The following is a 22,478-nucleotide window of genomic DNA, read 5'->3' as shown; positions in this document are numbered from 1 at the left end:
AGTTGTAGTGAGAGGCAACCTATGCACTTTCCTCTTAAATTAGTCAATGAGATAAGAAATGCAAGACTGGTCAAGGAATACAATTCCTATAAAAGTTAGCTTTCAAAAAGCCACACTTTGTAATACACGCCGTGAACTTGAGATAAAAATTTAGAAACATGCAAATCTGGGATTAACATTTTTATTAAATATGTTATTTTGCAACCTGTACATAAACCTGTGCACACAAGAACCTCACCATAGATTTTTCACCCTTATTGGGCACAAGAACAATGCCAGTTTTGCGCAAGCCCTGCCTCCATGATGCAGGATCTACTGACTCCACGACAGGCATGATAGGAGGAATGAAATCATACTAAAGCCAATTAAGACAAGACAAAGATGAAGATTGAAAGAAAGGAAAACAGAAACAAAAGGTTGTTTTAACACCGTATAGTTTGTTTCTAGGTTTATATTATGTAGCTCCTCAGTACAACACAAAATACCAGAAAACATTAAGATACTTAAAACCTTAGTAACAGATTGTAACTAAATGTAACACAGCATGTTTAGCTTATTCAGAGACAGAATAATAGCTTCCATAGAAGCGAACAACAAAACCTGTGACCTTACGAGGTCCATGATCTAGATCCTCACACTGTTGAGGATACTGGAAGATTCACAGTAACATACCCCTTATCTTCTTACCATATATCATTCACATCCCTTAACCACATCCCACACTAGCATAGCTATCCTCCCCAACTTGCCTTACCTTCAGTACCTGCAGAGAGCAGCATTACTGAAAGCCATGGAAAAGAAAACCTGACTTCTAGCTTAGTACACTGCACCTGCACCCCTTGGTTTGGCCATCTATGATGTAAAAGCAGAAGTGCATCTACAGCAGAACAGATGGTGCAGACCCAAAAAGGCAGGTGCAATTGTAGGTGCAATATCACACACACAGTACTGCTTTACCTTCATTGATAAAAAAACAGTTTAAAGCCCTTTTATTCATCAACAGGAGCTGTAACTGCTGCTTTAGATCACATGTACCTGCTATGTTACAAGATAATAATTTTGATATAATGTGCATTTATATTGTAGCTACAAAAGGCCCTGAGCTTTTCACATAGTAATAGGAAGACAACTACAGCTTACTTTTAGCCTACACTTTTGACCTAGAAGACCAAAATATAAACCATTAATTACTGTATAATAAAATTAAAAATGTACTGATGATTTGTAGGTTATAATTTAGATTAAAATCAAGCTTATTTCCTCTCTTATAAAAATATCCCCCCATACCATTAAATCACATACCTGCACCTGTTACATTAAAGTATACTTTGTAAGATTAATCACTATTAGATTCTACTGTGAATATGAAAGCATAACCCCAGTAAGCTCCCAGGAGCAAAATACACTACATACTATTCTCCTAGTAGTAAGTCTTTTCTCTCTGCTGTGGCTTCAGTACATCATGGCTACCATTTCTCCTGAACACGCTTTTCAGAAGCATCAGCAGAGGGTTACACTTTGACTATGATGTGTATAGAAAAATTGTAATGAATGAAAAATGAAGACTTACCAGCTTACTATCCAGTTTGCTCTGATATTCTAAAAGTAATTTACCAAGTAAAACTAAAGTTCATTCAAATTAACTTTTCCTGTAAAGTTAGAAGCTGTAAAAATCTTCCAGCATGCAATATGGCTTTGCTAGGTGTGGTTTTGAGCTGTGCATTGAATACATTATGTGTCCCTATTATCTAGCTATTCGGTAAGGTCCTACCCATATTGAAACAGGGATGAGACCTACAGCACTTTCTTCTTATTATTTCAGTTATCATTTTCAACTTTCGTGCCAAAGCACTAACTGAATGCTTCAAGGGACTTCTAAAAGGCACTTAGTCATGCCTGCCTCCCTTGAATTAAGTGCATCAGAAATACAGGCACAGAGAGACACTAGAACCGTCGTTTCTAGAAATTCTGGAGGAGTCTGACATAGAAAAGACTTTCAAAAGATGAAGTTTAGCTTCAGGAAACACAAGAACTCCACTCACTGTGCAACAGTTTTTCCTTTTTTAGAAGGATTTTACATTCAGCTATTTCATAGTTCTGTATTTTAAATCCCTGTTCAGAATTAAAACCATTAAAAATTTTTAAAAAATGAACAGTTTCTGGGGAAGAACAGAAAGTATTCTAAGAATCTGTACATATTTTCATCCATTCACTGGTTAACCAAATCTACTACTTACACTAGAATCAAAAAAGATACACCTACACAGAAAAAAGAAATAGAAAATCACGAGAAGGGTATTTTCTTTTACCTTCTTAACAGGTGACGTAGGTGCCCCTTGGCCACCAGCTACTGAAGGCGCTGTCACAGCTACTGATGCTGATTGTGTACTTGTGGTATTTGCATTATTAGCTGCCAAGGTTTTGGTCTTATCTGCAAAATATTTACAAGATTTAATCTTCATTTTTCATTCACAGTTTCATCATCTCTACAACACCGAGCTGAATTTCTATCCAACAAATTTGACAGTTAACTTTTTGAACAGCATTTTATTATTTACTCCTCAGTATTTTCTCCCTCATTCCCAATTTGTATCTTAGCTAGGTCCACCTTTTCTGCCAAAAGGTTGTGCATGCAACAATTTTTTTTGATATTCATCAAGTGTTACCACTCAGAGATGCAGAGACAGAACCACAGAATCATTCAGGTTCAAAGTGACTCAGGAGATCCCCATATCCAACCTTCTGCTCAAAGCAGGGTCAATACTGCCTATGGACCAGGTTGCTCAAGGCTTTGATGAGTCACATCTTGGAAACCTCTGGAGACAGAGATTTCAGTCTCCCCAGAACCCTGTATTTTACTAGCTGGCTAACGACTGTAACAGCTGTAACAGTAGGAGGTATGTTAGCATCTAATCTGATCTCATTAATGCATACAAGTATCTCAAAGGCAGGTGTCGAGGATGGTGCCACACTCTTTTTGCTGGTGTCCAGTGACAGGACAAGAAGCAACAGCCATAAACGAAACCACAAGTTCCACCTCAACATGAGAAAGAACACTGAGGGTGGCAGAGCACTGGAAGAGGCTGCCCAGGGAGGCTGTGGAATCTCCCTCTCTGGAGACATTCAAAAACCCACCCGGATGCTTTCCTGTGTAACCTGCTCTAGGTGACCCTGCCTTGGCAGGGGAAGTTGGACTCAATGATTTCCAGAACTCCCTTCCTACCGCGACTGTTCTTTGATTCTGTGATTCTGTAATAGTTAATTGGAACTACAGAAGGTAGGTGCCAATTCAAAGTGAAATATTCATTCTCTGATAACTATGCATGTTGAGTTCAAAGAAAAAATTAACTGTACAGAGAACCCCATCAGGAATTCTGGCCACCAGAATGAGCTGAGGCAGGGACTTGCCTTTCAGAACACTGATTTTCCATTTGCTTCATTCCATCTTTGTCCCTTGTTTTTCTTACCTACGTTTCACTGTCTACCTACCTAGTCTCTTCTGCTTTGTCCAAATTTCTTTTGGACGTGGTTTATGTGGTTTATGAACCTTAACCCTTCTTACACAAACATACAGAAAATGTCATGATTGTGATACAACAACAGCTGTCACTGCCTTTGCTGGAGCTTCATGTTACACCTCACTTCTGTTTTACCTATTCAAACTGCATACTTTTTGGGATGGGATGTTTCCTCCTATCTGTGCAGTATGAAGCAACATGGGGTTCAATCCCCACTGGTTTTGGCCCTACTATAAACACATATTTACATCTACATGACCCATACAGCATAGAAGTAATTAATTTAGAAAGTATGCAAGGTTTTCATGCAGTGTTCTCACAACTAACATTTAAATTCAACAAAGTATTTACCTACAATTAGAAATTGTATAATCAATGGTATTGCTGTTACATACTTGCTTTAGTTATAGACATAGTTGAATAGATGTCTTGAATGTTAGTTATGCAGTAAACAAATACAAATATAAACAAATAGCTTACATGACCAATGGCACATAATGGAAAGTTCTTCTTAAACACAAGTGAAAAAAAAAGGTGGTAAAATTCTAGGTGATAAAAAGCTGAACAAGGCAATGTGGACTGACAGTATGATTTGAGATGATGCACAGGCAAATTGATAGAAATCTGTGAGTAAGTAATGCATTTCTAAAATACACAGAAGTTATCAGGAGTGAAAGCATAGAAGGAGAAAAATGGATTTTTCACAACTGTATTCTGAAATTATTTCTAGAACAGCAAGAATATAGTTGTATGCATGGCTGAGCTGATATTGACTAATTTTCAAAAAAATTAAAGTATGTCAAAAAAAGTAAGTTACAAAACCTGAATTGATAAAAATTTTATTTTTTATCTTGTTTCCCTATCCTTTGCAATACGCTACTTTCATATTCATACTTCCCTTCTTGGAGTTACAGACAGAAGTGTAATTATTTTTAAACTATATTCTCATGTAACCAAAGAAATGAAATAAAGTTTAAGGAAAACATTTTAAGCATCCCGAAAGATTAGAAATTACTATTTCCAGTACTTCACAACGTTGAACACTGTTAAAATATTCCACAACCAGAATGCTCCTTATAATAGTAAGATTTTTCACTAGAACGATCTTCCACTACCTTAAGCCGAATAATGGTAAAAAAAGGGAAAGTACAGTCTTGAAACTTAAGAGATGTAGCTCTACAGGGAAAAGCTTAAAGTGTATCTTGCCAAATAAAGTATGATAAAGCCTTGTTGATATTAAAGCCCCCGAAGTTTACATAAATTAATTCTTGTGTCACAGTCAAATTTTCCTGGCACAAACTACTGGCAATGGAGAGAACAAGTTACCAGAGTCATAAAGTTCAGCAGACATTACGGTCAGCTCAGTGACAGAGAAATTACTACATGTTACATATTATAAGTAGTTTGAGTTTAGCAAAGCTCCATAAATAATGGATGCAAGTACACTAAGGTAAAAGAGTAATTACAAAGCTTGACAGACATTTTTTTTCAGCTTCATGCTGAAATGCTGGATGAATTCAAAATACAAAAAAATAATTAAATCATAATAGAAAGTTTGGTTTCATAAGTTATTTTACTTCTACCTACATTAAATGCTTATGATAGGTTGGCTGGCTCTAAAATACCTTCTTATCTTTTCAGGTGAAAAAATTAGAATGTATTAAAATGAAAACTGACAGCTCACCAAAAACGGTTACTTATTTTTAGAAGTTTAAGCATAAAATATTAACAAGCTATTTCTAATAACATCCATGTCTATGTATTGTATTGCTGCATTGTAATTCTAATATTTATTAGAATTGAGCATGTATCTTTAAACACTTACTGCCTTAAACTTGTTTTCTGGTTTGAAAGGAAAAGATACCATGCTGTTCTTGTATCAGTACTTGCTACTCTGATAATTGTTTAAGAAAAAAACAACCCACTAATTCCATTTCTCAAGAGAGAAATAGAGAGTAATGTGCATACAACTTTGTATACAATGCAAAACTTTTCAAAGGACATTCCTCTTGAACTGAAGTTATATATGAAATACCAGTTAACATTAAAATAACACCTTTAAGTTTATCTCAGTACACACTGAAAATATATGCATGATTACTTTATGAATACATGAGCCAGATTAATTGGTAATTACTTCAGGATGAGAAGAACAAATGAGAATGTTTGCACTTCTGCTGATCCAATCTCTATACCAGTTCCACAAGCAAATACTGCTACCAAGTCTCCCTCTCAAATTCGATCTTCTAACTTTTTCAATGTTTCTGACATGCAACTTTAGGCTTATATTAGTCCATCTATTTAATGAAAAATATCAATTGTTAAACAGCCAATCAAGTAAGTTGGTTAATAGCTTTAAGTAGCCACCGATGAAGACATCAATTTGATACATTTGTTATGACTTGACTCTAGACATATATAAACTTGCTTTAAGTAGACTGGAAACTTAGTGAAATACAGAAGAATAAGTGAAATGCAACATATTTAACTCTGTATCACGTGATATTAAATAAGTAAATTTATAAAGTAAATATTTAATGAAAGGCAATGCTCCAATTAACATACCTGTCTCTGCTTCAGATTCTGAATCATCATCCTCTTCCTCTTCACTAGAACAACTGGATTCATCCTTCTTTCCTTCTTCCTCTTCATCCGCTTTCTCTTGCTCCAGAGACTCTATACTAGATGCATTCTTTTCATGCTCCATAATCAGTGTCTCCTTACTGAGTTTGAAAAGAGAAGCATTTACTAAGTACTGAAAAATTTACTAAAGCCTGTTAACTAGAACTTTGTGACAGCTTATAAAGTCATCTTTTTAAAGAGCTCATAATTTTTCCTATTTTACTTACTTTTTGAATGTTTTCTGTGTCTGATTATTATCCATGTTGGCTGTGGATTCAATTAGGGGAGATTTCTTTTCACGTTTTTCACTATGCAGCTTCAAAACAGAATGATACAGTTTAATTGTTAGAATGGTATCAGTGTGACAAAATTACAAATGGAAGGAAATCTCTAAATACTACAAACACTAGAATGTGTATAAACTTTCCAAGTATGAATGTTCAAAGCTCTAAAAATCTTAGAAACTGTTATTCCAAGTAAGATGCTCATTGTTGATACTTAAATGCCCACTGGACAAGGCAAGTAGTAGATCGCCTTTTTACTTCCAAGAGCTTTTTGGTCACTATAGTTGACCAAGTAAGGGCATAAAAGACCTTTTGAGATGACTATGGCATCACCTGAATTGAAGACTCAAATTTAAAACTTTGGTTTTAATCTATATGCTGCCCTGAGTTGGATACCATAATCATATGTATAATTTTATATATATATATGCACAAGACCTACCAGATTCTGCTTCTTTTGTAACTCTTCTAAATATCCCAGAATATCTTCATCTGCCACATCAAATGCTGTCTGACCCTGGAGGAGGGGAAGAAGTAAAACACCACAGCTGTACAACAGAATTGGAATGTTATTGGACTACGATGTCTTCTCATCACATGATGATGCAGGTTAAAGAGAACATTTAGAGAGAGAAACTGGAAAATATGAATCAAGCTCTACTGCAAACTGTTAGTCTGTCAGTATTTGAAAACAATTTTGCAATATCACTTTTTTTGGGGGGGTGTAATTGAAACAAAAACATTTACACCTGATGAGTAAACACGTTAAGTGATAAAGACATGACAATAAAATTGTACTGTCATCTGAAGGAAAAAAAGAACACTATGAATGAAAAGTAGATTGATGAATATAATTCTCAGTGTTAGTTCCAAACAACTGTTCACAATGGCAGTTGAACGGATGGATCCTGAGCACTTCAGTATCTTGCCCATCTTAGACTATCACAAATAGCTTGATTTTTTAAGTTTAAATTATTTAAGCCAGTTACACTAAATTTAAGTAGTCATGCTTTCACATTTTACAGCAAAACTGTATTTTACAATTTACAGTCCTTTTATAAAAGATCTATTACAAAAGCTGTTCTTATTTCTCCTTAGGGTATGATTTCCATGGGACATATACTTGAAGGCTGGAATCTAGGGAAGTCCTAGATTCACTGGCATAAAATTTAGCTGCAAAAACATTCTGGGTGGACTTATGGAAATGTTGGGAGGATCATGACAAGATCAAACTAGTAAGTAGTTCTGTACAATAACCAGTAATAAAAACAGAGTTGTCATTTGAAAGTGGCCACAGCAGCTTGCAAAAATAATGAAAGGTGTTCCTGTTTGTCTGTGCTTATTTCAGTTTTTCAAAATGTTAACTAAAGGCAAACTTATTCCTAATTACACTGTGAAGACTATCTTAACTGGTTAGAAAGGATGAACCTTTAAACCACTAATTTTCACATCCGTAAAGCTTCTGATAATACAGCAGAAGCATGTGCACCTTTCAACAAGCATTAGCCAAAACAGCTTGAGGTCTTCTGCCATTTGAGCTACTATCGCAAGTCTATATTTGCATTATGACTACAGTTTTTAATGTGGCCTTCTATTTTTAGGTAGCTATTACGTGGTAGTTAGACCTACTATGACCACAAAAAGTTACTTTGCAAAAAACTGTTGCAGTTGGAAGGTTACATCTTAAACCCCAATCTGCAACAGTTGATACCTGAAGTCAGGTGCCTAAACAATAACGGCTGAGTTCTCTGAGATGCTACGCACGTACAACTGAAACCAAACCCAGAGTTTTCAATCCTGTATCTCCAAAAGCAAAAATGCTTACTAGCTTACTTAAAAAAAGGCAAATCTTTCCTAGCTTGCAGAGATAAGCCCATACATAAAAAAAAAAACAACAAACCCTGAGCTGACACCTCTCTATGCCTCCTTTTTTCTTATTCTTGTTCAGTGGATTTGAACATACTTTTATGGGAGTGCTTTCTAGTGTATTACATCCACATTTTCACAAACCCAGTAAAAAATCTAACACATAAATTGGAAGCAGAACAGAATCTATCTGTAAAATACACTACAGGGAGAAGAATGAGAGCTCAGCACTTACACAGTTGAATGAAAAGGTTTGGATCCTTTCGATGACTATGTGACTCATTAATATATTTGTGCCTATTGGGAGCAAGATCAGCAAGCTACACAGGCCATTGCATAAAAGTCGAAGAAATAGAGCTTAGGAAGCACTCAAGTTATGCCCAGGGGGTCCAGAGATGCCCACAAGTTTCTTCCACCACACCCAAATCAGCATAATATAGTGACAATTCTAGTATACCAGCATAAGCTGATTTTTAAGAGTTAAAACACTACCCAAAGGCATCATCATCATCTTCAGAGATCATTTTAAAGCCTGAATGCAATCCATCAAGTCACTAATTTTGTACCTCTGAAACGTCAACAAACTCTTTCTACTGTGAATTTCCATGTCAAAGACTGAATGGATCACTTAATATAAAGTCAGCCTAGAAATTAATTTAGACAATCAGAGAATTTAGTTCTGAACACAACCATGCTGATTTGACAACACATGCATTAGATAAAGCTCCACAGTACAGTAAACAGCAGTTTATCATCACTTTTCTTACCCTGGCTTCTAAAGTCACTTTAGAGACCAGAACTTTGTATCTTGACAAGGATTACATAAAAATCCTACCACTTTGTTGACAGCCTCCATATCACAGAGGTTTTCCACTAAAATGCGACATGCTTCTTCTTTACCCCAGTGAGCAGCAGCATGAAGTGGTGTCCAGCCATCATAATCTTTAATATTTACATCGTAGTGAGCCTGTATTAAAAGCCTGAAGAAATTAAAAGAAATAGATCTTGACACTGCTGACAGGGATAAATAAATTTTTGTAAAAATTGTGGAACTGTTCTACGATAATATTTTCCTCCTTTTTTTCTCATGGATATTTTAGTTGGGCTATTGACAATTGATTAATTTTACTTCTCACAGAAACATCTGCCTTTTCATTGTTTAGTAGGTGTGTGTATATATATATATTTTTTTTTTTAAGGAAAATTAAAGAAAAATAGCCTTTTCCATTTTCTTCTCTATACACTTCCTCTTCAAAGACCGTTGTTTCTATACTGTTAGATATTTTTCTCTATTCATGTAGTAATAGACAAAACCCCTTTTAGGGAAAAGAGGTGTAAAATGTAAAAAATTGTTAGATACAGTGGTTTTTCTATTCTATTCTAGGAAGGTTCTATTAAAACCTCCTTCCATTCTAAAATTAGCTGCTTGAAACTTTCATCTCCTGTCATTAACTTTTTGCAAAAATCTACTGTTTATATGCTCCAATTGTTCTCTGAGAGGGAGCAGAGCTCCTCAAAGAGAAGACCGGCTGTTCTGCCTGCATTCAGCACTCACATTCAGCATGGTTCTCACATGAGCATCCAAGTGACAAAGGACACTTAAACTAACAAATATTTTTATGTAAAGGGGTAAGGGCTCTCTGAACCACTGTCCATAATAGTTAAAAATCACATAACAACAAACTATTCTTTTCAAAAAATTCTCTCAGTTTCTCAAGAGCCAATATACTTTTAGTAATATCCTCCTGTGAGTCAACTTCCAGTCTTGCATCCAATTCAGAGCACACATTTTTGATAATTTGAAGCAATCACAAGAATTGCCTGCACATATGTTTTGCCTCTCCTAAGGGGAGTATACAGACTGGACTACAAATAACTGAGAAAGCTGAAAAGCACCCAGTTATAGATACAACTCCCTTACAGACACCTGCTACTCTAAACCAAAAATTACTCTTTTCCAACGGAGTAATTTGTCTTCATCATGTTGAAGCATAAGGGTTTTTTGAAACAGAACTCCCATTCAATAAATTGCTCTGAAGACCTTAAAGGAACCAATAATCACAGTCAGGATGTATGCTCATTTTCACTCATGTTACATTATGTAAGTGCTCCTAGCACTGCTAAAGCAGTCAAATAAATTTACAAGTCATGTTAAAGCAATGTATTACTAATTATGCCTTACGACAATAGAAGAGCTTTGATGAAAAATAAATCTGTTATGATGTGTACTGATACTACATTAAAGAAAAGCTGTGAATTAGGGGACACCAGAAGCCTAAAGCTTTCCAGTAAAGATTTCAAGAGTCATGATTTTCAACAACATCATCAAAACACAAAATTAAATTACCTGGTTTTTAACTGTAAAAACTTTTAGCCTGGATTACAAACCCTGCTTTATGTATGGAAATAAATATGGTGTCTTGAAAATATGTAACAACCAGGATGCTTACTGGCATTATAAAAAGGTCTTAAGCTTGTTTACATAGCTGGCTTTAGAAACAGGGCAATTTTTTATCACTGTTCTTCTCTTAAGTATTCAGGCTAAATATGTATACTGTATTCATATTTTAAATGACTTAAAATAGAAAGCTAACAACATCATGATTTATGAGTGCTTGAAAACATAAAATCAAGCTTTGAAAATCGATCATTCTAGAGACTGGGATTTTGCAAGATACACTCTCTAAATGTTAGAAGTGCCCAATTAGCATTACATCAAAACAATAAAATATCAAAAAGTTAAATCACACTTACTTTAAGACTTCTGTATAGCCCTTAGCAGCAGCTACATGAAGTGCTGTACCACCAGATTTTGCATGCCTGACATCATTTATATGACCGCTGTTGAGCCACTGTCTTGCATCTCTTAGCATTATTCGTTCTTCTTCTTTTCGAGCTGATTCTATATCAACCCCTAATTCAGACAGGGAGGGGGAGAGGGGAAGAGAACACACGAAATTTTTTCAAATACTTCAGTTCAATTACGTAACAAGTTTTATGCCACATTTATGTGACATAATAAAATAAAAGCTAAACAATCTGAATAATGTTCAGAATTAGATATTAATATCTTTTGGAAGATGAATTCCAAGGTTACGGAAACATCCAATGTTGTAAGACAGCTTGCTTAATGCATTTTTTAACAAAAGGAGAAGGCTGGGTGGAAAAAGAATTATAAACAAACAATAATAAAAATCAATCTGCTAAAACTCTTCAAACTCATTCTTTAACAATGTCTACATCACAGTAATAACCACTGAAGTTACCTGTTAAAAAAAAAGAGAAAAAATTCTATTTTTGCTTTCTAAGCACCAAAAAATAAGTCTGAGTTGATGTATCTGTACACAGTAGAAAACAGCCAAAGTCGTTTTACAAACAGATCTCTATGGGAAGAGAAAAAGTCTCAATTCTCAACACTGATGGTGTTGAATCTTCTATATTTCTAAAGCATTTCTGGTTTGTCTCCTATCACTGTGACTCGCAAACCTTATACACAAATAGACAACACTTTGGCTATTGCATTCCATAGCTCTACTAAAAAACCATCAAAAACACTGAAAACTTTTTACACTATGTCTCACAAAAAAAATATCATACGCCGATGAAAAGGGAGAAACACAGCCTACCATCATAACATCTACAAGTATATGTATCAGGTTAAACAGATGGAAATAAATTCCAGACCCTGAATGGGCAATGCAAGCATGTATTTGCAAGCATTTTTCTAATTACTACTATATGGAGCAAACTTAAGAACAAAGCAGGAAAGAGGTCTTGAAAAGAACAATGCATGAACATAATTTTATCTGTGATGGCTGAATGGTGACAACTCACTAGGAAAAGCAATTTAGAAACTGTGATCATCAAGAGCACAAATTGTATCTAGGTTGACCTCTAACAGAAAATCAGTGGCCCAACCTTCAACTGAATGTTCTTATGTGTATGATTTCTCTAATCTTACACACTGGTATGCAGGGACTTGGGAGATACATACTGTAAAATTTTATGCTAAGGACAATCAAAAGATAAGACTTCTCTAAGTACCATAAAGCAATTGAAGAAAGTTGAACAGTCCGTGTTCTGAGGACTTGACCAAACTCCTAGACTCATCCAATTAATTGACCAGTAAAACCAATTTAGTCTTGACAATTTAGGTAAAAATGAATAGAATTACATTTTATCAGAAACTGATGTAAAACCATAATCAGGATGTTGAGTCTGTAAGACGCAGGAAGACATACAAGGTTGTTGAAGGACTCAGCAGAGGGAAAAGCTGAAAAACTTAGCAAGTATGACAAATATGAAGAGTGAAGACCACGAAATCTGAATCAGTAACACATTGATAATCACATATTCTCATTCCTCGGAAAGTTCCTACATACTGATATGTGAATTACTGCAAATTGTAACTTCATGGGCCTGAGCATCTGTTCACATTTCAGAATGACACAGCAGTGATCAGCAGATCCTGGGACAATACTCTAGAGTACAGTAATTTACATGACAGTGTTGCCTACAAAACACTACTATGCAAATAAATAGTTTCTATTTCATCATCTCTTAGTCACAGTTATGTCCATTCTCTTTTTGCATGCCCAAAGTCCAACTGTGAATCCTTATCAACATGAGTAACCTTCTCCACCTGAAGAATTCAAAAAAATTCCTATCAATGTAAAACTGTCAATGTACGCAGCTGTTTGTTTTGAGGCACTTTTTAATAAAGGAAGAACAGAGAAAAAACTCATTCCAAACCCTGATTTTGTGAGCTTCTAATGGGTCACATCTAAGCATACTTTCCAGACAGGCCAAACGATCCAGGTTAGTATGTCAAAATAGCAGTGCTTTTGCAGGAAAAGTAACTAATACTCAATATAGACTGCCATCAATATCACGAACTACTGCATTTCTGAAGCCCAAACAAGATACAATGGTTGCAGAGGAGTAATGGCTGTATCAATACATTATTTTACAAGACACTAAATTTCTCACCGTATTTCAACAGAATAAAGTACCAGAATCTTGCCAATCTAAATAAAATATTCCACATTAATAACTGGCATGAAAATGGGAATTAAACTTTGTGTCATAGAAAAAAAGCTGTGCTCGGAGATAAACTAAATTAAATTCCCATTATTAACTACAGAAAATGGAATGTAAACAGCCTTTATTATACCTTGTATGGGGCCCTTCTCCTTCCTTTTGTTTTCCAGACTCTACTGAGATACCAGGGCAAAAGAAAATGCTCATCATCTGTTTCCAACCCTTTCTCCCTACGGCCCATAGATGGCAATGCGCTGCCTCCCAGCTCAGCCTCAGCCGCAGCAGTCGCTCACACCACCCGTGCACTTAACCTCTGGAAGCCTAACAACTTAAATCATTAATAATTTTATTGCTAAATGCTTCCACTTTTTTTCTGATCAACAAGTGTTACTCAACAGCCCCAAACAGGTTTGAAAACAGTGTGCCATTCAGTGAGCATTTAATGAAAATTCAGCATAAATTTAACTGCTGAATCATTGTTGCAGGACGCCTCAGCCATATAAAGGCATGTTTTATAGATACTGCACGGAAGATCAACCCACTTTTTACTTCATGAAGTGAATGTTTATACACAAATGTAATAGTTCGCATTTTATCCACATAAACAAATCTGAGTTAAGCAATACATCTGGAGAGTCTTGTTACATTACCTATAATTAAGAATGAGGAACATGTGTTTCTCCTTGGAACAGGAGGAGTGATCACTCTGATAGTTACTGAATAAATAGCTACCACACTGTATCATGATTCACCTCACATCACCTCTCCCCACTAACTCACCTCCTGAGAATGCTTCCTATAATTTAAAGTAACTGCTTAAGCAGTTAAAAATAATTTTAAGAGGACATCTGATGATCAACAGCTAAAAAAAATCACTTCAAACCATTATACTTAACCCCACTCGAGCCCTGAGGAGAGAGAACATTTAAAACTGGCCAGGGCTAGCCAGGATCAAAGCCCACATCTCTTTCAAGTCTGCCGGTATTCACCAGGGCAAATGAAAACTTTACTGTTAAAAGACAACTTCCACAGCTCTGTGTTGAAACACTGCAGGGTAGAAACATGACAGATCACACTGAGAAACTAAATAATATTTTTGAGGAAACTAAATGATTTTGAGGATTGTAGTGGCACCTATTTATACATGGGATTGACCAATGCTAAAGATATTAGTCCTAAGGAGAAACAATAAAACAAGTCCTAGAAGAAGGGGTTTTTTTAACACACAGAATGGTTTAACCATATGGAGTGCAAATAAAACAGTTGTTCGGCACTGCTTCGGAATAATTTCCACAAAACACCTGATCTTGCTGTCTGTGAAGTGTTTGTAACTAGGTCAAAAAATACTTGAGTATGTAATTTCCCTTCTCACAAATTACAAAACTAAGCTAGGTTTTAAGCTTAAAAAGTAATTAAGCCAATAATTTCCCATTGAAGATTAGGGTAGAAAAATATTTTCCTAACTATCAGAGTGGTATGGCTTCAGTTACAGGACAGCTATTCCCTTAGTTCACAATTCCTGCACAGCCCATCATACCAAGTCATGCTATTTGCTCAGCAGGACACAGGAGGACACATGAAAAGGCATCTGACCCTTGGTGCAATTTAGAGGTGCAGCATGTGGGGATCAGAATGACTGAAGAAAGACACTGGATAACAATACTAGAAGATCTCTCTTCTTTAATGGCCAACACTCCTTACAATAGAACTTGTATAACAAGAAGATTATTTTATCACTGACCATCTCCTCTCTAGTCAGATCAGGCCTTGTAGCTGAATGCTAAAATAGGATGAGGAAACATTGCAGATCCTTCCTTTTATTAAACCTGTAATATCACAGAGAACTGAACTGTATTATATTCTATTATTTATTTTTGTGAATTTAATGTCTCTAGAGGCTCCCACATTTTGTCCTGTAATAAGACATGTCCTTAAAATGATACCTGCAAAAAATTGGGCATAAGTACAAACTGATCAGTAGAATGCTGAGTACCTGAGTAGTCTGTTTGGATGTTTCCTATAAAGACATAAGGCTTGCAAAAGCAGAAAAAAGGAGATCTAACAAGTGATTCTCCTTGGACTTCTAACAGAAACGAACAACAAATGTCATCACTTAAATCTGAAATCACAATGAACCTGACCGATCTTTCCAAGCAATCTTTTGCCACCAAACAACTCTGGCTGCCAATATGTAGGAAGCCATATTTACAGCATTAACACTGCAACGTTCAAAAATGAACCTACAATGAATGTAGGAACAAACACATGAAAGGGTTGCAAGGCAAAAAGGTTATGGAAAACGCCTACTTAATTTTCACACTGCACATTTTACCTACACAGAGAAAGGATATTTTGTCACCCATATATTTTATTTTCAAAATAAATAGGCTGGTTTTCCATTACCCATAACACTGAGCCAGGGTTGATCATTCCACAAACCCCACTGTTAACTTGCATTATCAAAACTGTGGCACTGCTTTATTTGATATGAAGTAGTGTATCATATGGAAGGAATATGAATTATCTCACTGCTGGAGGGATAATTGTATTCAGCTACATGTATAGTCAAAGATGAAACACTCACAATTCCTCACTGTTAATTCCACATCAAGAGAAACAATTAAGTTCCTATTTTAGAACTATTAACTTCTCTAACCACAACATACACACAATTAGGCACTTTCTAGATGATCCTGATAATGACTAAATAGTAATTTTTTATGTAACATTAACATACAATTTAAAGTAATATCTATACTCAAGCTAAGGATGCCATCAAAAGTGCCTAATTAAAATCTTACTGCTGAGACAACTGTCTCGTGATTTAGTAAGATATACACTGTAAGTTCACATCCACATTCATATCCTTTCTATTCCATTCTCATCCACAATCATGAAATACTTCCTTTGATTTCATCTCTGCATGTAAAAGCCCTTAGTTCTTACATCTTCAGACACAAATTTCACAAATTTAGGAGGGATAAAGTACGCCTTCTTCCTTGCTTCTGTGAAACAAGCAAGCAAACCAACTGACATAAAAATGCAAGAGGAAGGAAAGTAAGTTGTCCAAAACATGTGAAATTTAGTATTTTAAAACAACCTAGATTATTCCTTTAGAAGCTAACAGATACATGTGGGAACATGCTGGAACATGTACCTTCTCAGATTTATAAAGACAGTACCACAGACAGTTTATAGTGAGCTTCAACTGTGAAATATGTAAACCTCATGGAAATTTTCAGTGATTTGTGGCATTTAGTTTAGGTTGGTAATACTAATTTTATAATTGGGCTGTTCAAAATCATTTAAACTTGCAAAAGGATAAAAATTAGTGTGTAATGCTGAATATCTGCATTGTAAAAATGAATGTAAAATCCCATTAACAAATAATCTCTATTTTTAAAAAAGAAATAACATATAAGAGAGAGATTTTGGAAGAGTTCATTCCCCAAATAATTCCAATTTTTTACAAAGAGCTAATGCAGTGAATTAGTATCACACACCAGTAAAGCCAAACATTCCAAAAACGACCTTAAAAAATCTAGGCTGAGGCAAACAACTCTTGAGCAAAGACTTACAGTACTGTTAAACAAGAGATCAACTAATTAAAGTAGAGAAATGGTAATACAGACAAAAAATGCACGTAAGTGTCTCATCTGATGTTCGTTGTGTATTAACTGTAAAAACTGCTAATCAAATTTCTGTTAACACTACCAATTTATTGAATCAAAGCCTTTGCAAATCCATGGTCTACTTCTGTGTATCAGTAGGTATCTCTTATTTCCCTGCAGATCATGTCTTCCACTTTCTTTTTACCATTTGCTCTGGGCATTAAATGGGTTTAAGCACATAAATTAAAACTGGGCAAAGCCTGTAACAGTAAACTAGTAACTGTTTAATTATGTAAATCTGTCTTAAGAGATACACACTTAAGCACTGTACATTCTATATTGACAACTCTTTCTAGAACATAGAGTGACTTTAAAAGTCCCAATTTAACCTAAGCTTTCAAAAATACATTTAGTGTCCAATAAATACAACCACCCTTCTGTATTCAAAATTACCTTGTCTATTTACTTCATTCTGAAGCAGCTCTTCCATTGCCTCTTCTTCAGCAATATCTAATGGAGTGTCTCCTTCACTATTTACAGCTCCTACATGTGCTCCTTGACTAATTAAATACCTGCCAACAGACAAAGAAAAAAAGCCTGTAATTAACATAGCAAAGCTGATTAAAAAAAAAAAAATAGCAGCCACTAGGATATCATATGCACACGCACAATTAATAGAAAAATTTGTATTAGGTGTAAGTAAAAACCGTTTTGACTGTCTGCAACTTATGAACACGCATAAGCCTTTTCATCCTAATACCCATTAATACAAATAGCCTTCTGGCCTTCAGTTTGCCACAAAGACTCCTGACATGTTTAATACATATCAGGAAGAACTGAAAGAAGAAAATGGCTAGATAAGGAACAAAAGTGATGACAAGGTGATGACAAAGTAAACAGGGATGGAACCGTCAATTCCCATGACCTCCTCTTATTAAAGCACTTTTCCTATAACTCACAAATTCAGTGGCACATAATGTTTCTACACCTTTCCAGAATGATGACTCCCGATCTCTTAGGCAGCTCCTTAAAGTTAATAAAAACAAAACCACATGTCCTTCTATGTATTCATAAGGTCAGCTTTTGGTGGGGAAGGAAGCAAGGGGAAGAAAGAAAACACTACTTCACACATTGCAATCCCTGTATGTTTTCTTATTTAATGTGTTACTGTCTCAGGAGTCAAGAATCCAAAATTCTGAATTTCCAATTACATCAAAGGATCAATTCCAACAATAGGTCACAAAAACATTGAATTGTTTAATTCTATTAAACCGTAAGCCTATGAAGTTCTTGACAAGCTACAGTTAAGGACCAATTAAAATTGATCAATACAGACCAGTCTTGCACCTTCTGACCATAATATTTCCACTTAACCTAGAAAATTCAATACTTTGAGCCATGACAGGAGTCAACACAAACAAAAAGCTGCAAACATACCTCCCATCTTGCAGAGCTTAATTAATAATTTCCATATATTTGAGAAAACAAAAATCAGGATATACTGAAAAATCAGTCAGCCATTTGGTAACAGGTATATGAAATAAAAAGTGCTTTTTTACGTTTACTATTACAGAATGCCAAATTATGCAGGAGACAGTCACAAAACGAATCCAACACTAATACAAATGCTTTGAAGTACTTAAATGCTGCTTAACTTCTGCCAATTAATTACCATCCTAAATAGTTGGAATCTGTTATCTTTAATCAATATCTCAGAATCAAATACTCTCATATATCTGTATTTTTTAATGTATTACTTAAATAGTACTTGTTACTAAATCTCTGTAATTACAACAAGAAGTGGTAAGATCAAGTAGATCTAATAGATCACAAAATGAAAATTAGTTCCCAGAAACGCAACCATTATCTCCTGACATATGCATTACCAGTTGCCACCAACAACTTTGATGCTGGTATACCCTGCTGGTTTTATACTGCTCTTCTTGAAAGAAGTGCTCTAACTCTGACCTCTCTCCAGTTAAAAGATTTAACTTCTGAGGGAAAGAAAAATTAATATGGAGTAATAACGCTTCTCAACAATACCAGTTGGATTAACAGTGAAACAGCCCCCCAGGTCACAGATCAAGTAATTGCTATGTAGGTGTCTGCTAAAACAGGCAAAAGCAGCAGTGGGGAAACCAACTTTTTTACAAAGTCAAAATCAACCACTTACAAAAATGTCTTTATTAAAAAAGTCCAAGTGAATTCTCATGTTCTTTCAATGTTTATGTTCTAATATAGACAGGAAAAAATAATTTTTACGTATTTCTACATAATAGCTCTAGCAGAAAATTAAGCTGCTGCTGTAGAGGAAAATACATATCTCATTGAAGCAGTTGTATTTGATCAACTGGGTCAATAATTTACAGACATGATAAAAGATGGAATTCATAATAAAGTGCAGGGAATGAATAAAAAGCTAGTACAGCATTTTAAAAAGTTATTATTTCTATAGATGGACAAGTTCATCATCAATTGATCCTTTAAAGTAGACTCAAAATGAAGCTGCTTACAGATCAAAATCAGATCAGCAATGCTAGGGGATTAGTAGGGTTGGAGAAGTAGAGTTATCTGATTTTCCTTTTCCAGGCGCTTACAGGGCTTTGGTTTTCCTGGGTCAGCAAAGGAAGGACAGGTGAAGTTGCTCCGAGTTCACAGGCTTTAAAGGGATGGAAGAAACAACAAAGATGAAAGGCAGCACATTCCTTGCCAAAGAAGTGAGAACACTTTTTTCCCAGCCTGCCTTCAGCCACTCCAACTAGGCCTCTCCTCTGCTATCCCTCTCAAAAAATCAGAGTGATCCTCTGAGGTAAATTAAGTGAAAGAACATTATTCACTATAAACCAAGTAACTCAAATGCCAACTATTTTAAAGACATCTTTTAAACCTGGTAACGAAATCTACACTTGTTCTGTTTTCCATATGATTCAGATTACCCTGTCCTGTAAAAGTGTATGCATTTATTTACAGCACAGCTAGTCTCAGCAAAGCAATGACAGGGTTCACATGGTACATGAAGTCAACCTGGTACCTAGAGAATCAAAGCTTTCATTAGAAACTTAGTGCTACCAATGGAAAGGAGAGCAATCATTTCCCATGTGTAGATAACTTGATTCTGCATTGCATACAAAAAGAGAACAGATTGGGTAAACAAGTCCAAGCGAATGATGCCCTGAGTTTGTAGGGCATAACTGAGCAAAAGACAGTACCAGAATAATCCTAAAAATGAGAAGATTTTGATGTTGATGTAAGAAAATTATTTTTTTAATGAATTGTATTTCAAACTAAATGTTAATTAAAACTTGAAGTATGTTTGACTTCAAATATGGATATATTTGACATTTCAGTTATCCTGGTACCATATACTAAAAATTTCACATGCAACAGTGTATTATTGTGTGTAGGTATATATGCATGCATATTTTAAGGCTTCCATGTTTTGCGAAAAAAACCCGAACAACCTATACAAACAACTGCTTGTATTTTACCTTTTTAAAGTAGATGTTACCTTCATCTGGAAATTTCATCTTTCTAAAGCAAGCAAACATAACTTCATTTCCTTGGTGGGTATTTAATTTATACAGCTACATGTATTCAGTGAAAAGGAAATTGGAGCTGTCTAATAAAAAGTCCAGAACCATGCCTTTTGATATCATGTCTAGAAAAAGGTGCTTTATGTAAACTTGGAAGCAGTGAAAAAGTAAAAACATATAAGATTTCCACCATCACTTACTAAACCTTTTGGTATAGCACTTTAATTTTTATCTTTTGCAATTTACCTGTTGAATAAAGGTCACGTTCAACAGACAGCTACATAAGAATAATTCAGAAAATCCAGTGATCATCTGTATAATATATTGGAAGGCGTTCATTCTAAATCTAAATAGATGACAAGGAAACAGTAGCTTGATTCATACTGTGCTCTTATTTTGAGCTAAAGCCTTCAAGTGTTAACACTGAACCTAAAGGTACCGCTTTTAGACTCTTATGGTCTAAGTACAGAGAACTGTAACTATCCCAGGAATACTAGGAGAGATAAAAGCAGCAAAAGCAATGAAAATAATTCCTGATACTTTTGCCCTGATACTTCCATGACAAGGATTATGCAGTCTGGGTAAGACTGGAAGAACAAGTTTGTTTTTCAATATCATTGTTTTATGAAGGCAAATATACTTCTAATTCAATTTTTTCTTTTAGGAGTCATTGCTGTATATTCCTCAATAGCTACTGAAAACTGAAATTGACAATTTTGAAAAAAAAAAAAAACCAAGGAAACATTTATTTTCTAGAATTATTATAAAATTCAGATACTCCCCAACCTTTCATGAAACATACATTTTAATACCATGAATAAAGGGTTGGAATCTCAGTATATCTGAGACAAAAAATAACAACCCTCTGAGATTACTGTACAAAAGGCAAATAGTCCACACAAAAACCAAACCCAGGAACTGGAAATAAAATTTTAAATAGCCACATGGCCTAGATTCTAAATTAAAAAAAAAATACCAAACCAATAAAAACATCTTACAACTGAATTTTGTGTGCGTGTACATCTGTAAACAAAACACATATATAGACACAAAGTAAAAAGAGGAAAACACCTCTCTCTGAAGACACTTTATACACAAAGTTGAGTCCTATCTGTGAATTTAGAATTTAAGAATCTGGAAGATGGTCATACTTGGATAACAGTATACACTGCAAGATAGCATTTTCACATTATTTATCTCAGCACCAGAAAGAGGGGCATATGTTTCCATTCGAACTGTGGCCCAGTTCACAGTATCTAGAAACAAGTTTGCAAAGCCATTACAGAAATAATTAACTTGAAGTACTGGCTGAACCTGAAGGTCACCAGAAGGGTGGCAAGCACAGGGAAGGGGAGAGAAGTGGCCACTGATTGATTCAGTTCATTACAAACTGCTTACTGAGCTCACTGGAGACTCACTAGTGCAAACAAGTGATCCTATCAGACTGCTCAGAAGACTGGACAGCAGTTCCTAACTCCTAAAATGTGACAAGAGGGACCGGCCTAAAAAAATATTGCATATACATTTAAAATAAACATGCTCGGTGTGGCCTTCCTGGGAAATGGCCTAATTGCTAGTGGGGGCACCAACTAACAGCACAACTGGTCTGCCAAGAACTTTTAACTAATTAGCTAACATTTAAGATTTCAGCTAAACCCAGCAGGTTTAAAAAAAAAAAAAAAAACATAGATGGTGGAGTTCAAATTAATTCCATGAGTATCTCAACTGAATGATACTAGGGAGCCAGAGACAGAAAAAGTGTCACTGTGTTCATGCAGCTGTGCAAATCCTCCTTTGAAGAAAATGAAAAAAATTTGCCCCACAGTCCACAGGATGTAAAAACAAATCAAAAACTCTAACAACTTTGGAACACATATTTTAATCACCTTTCTTTAAAAAAAATGCCTTTCAGAATTATTTCACTGTTTTTTTTAAATATAAAGCATCAACACACTTTTTAAAGTACATCTTTGTAAATCATCCAAATTCCCGATAAAAATACAT

At 35.2% G+C, this 22,478-nt stretch overlaps 1 protein-coding gene across 4 annotated transcripts in view; it reads right to left on the bottom strand.

The window, feature by feature from the left end:
* The window catches only part of PPP1R12A (protein phosphatase 1 regulatory subunit 12A), a 114,697-nt gene that overhangs the window by 35,410 nt on the left and 56,809 nt on the right, over positions 1 to 22,478 (bottom strand). For all 4 annotated transcript variants that reach the window (XM_042017679.1, XM_042017680.1, XM_042017681.1 and 1 more), the window contains exons 3-9: positions 17,395 to 17,513; positions 11,045 to 11,204; positions 9,126 to 9,270; positions 6,867 to 6,941; positions 6,368 to 6,456; positions 6,084 to 6,241; positions 2,310 to 2,431 (exon numbers count right to left, since the gene is read on the bottom strand). In XM_042017679.1, the coding sequence (XP_041873613.1) occupies positions 2,310 to 2,431; positions 6,084 to 6,241; positions 6,368 to 6,456; positions 6,867 to 6,941; positions 9,126 to 9,270; positions 11,045 to 11,204; positions 17,395 to 17,513 (868 nt within the window). The remainder of the gene's footprint in view (positions 1 to 2,309; positions 2,432 to 6,083; positions 6,242 to 6,367; positions 6,457 to 6,866; positions 6,942 to 9,125; positions 9,271 to 11,044; positions 11,205 to 17,394; positions 17,514 to 22,478) is intronic.

The sequence above is a fragment of the Corvus kubaryi genome, unplaced genomic scaffold (genome assembly GCF_017639235.1).
Source record: "Corvus kubaryi isolate FWS band 111438036 unplaced genomic scaffold, C.kubaryi_AGA036_p1.0 137, whole genome shotgun sequence".
Lineage (NCBI taxonomy): Eukaryota > Metazoa > Chordata > Aves > Passeriformes > Corvidae > Corvus > Corvus kubaryi.
This window is presented reverse-complemented; position numbering and strand designations above follow the sequence as displayed.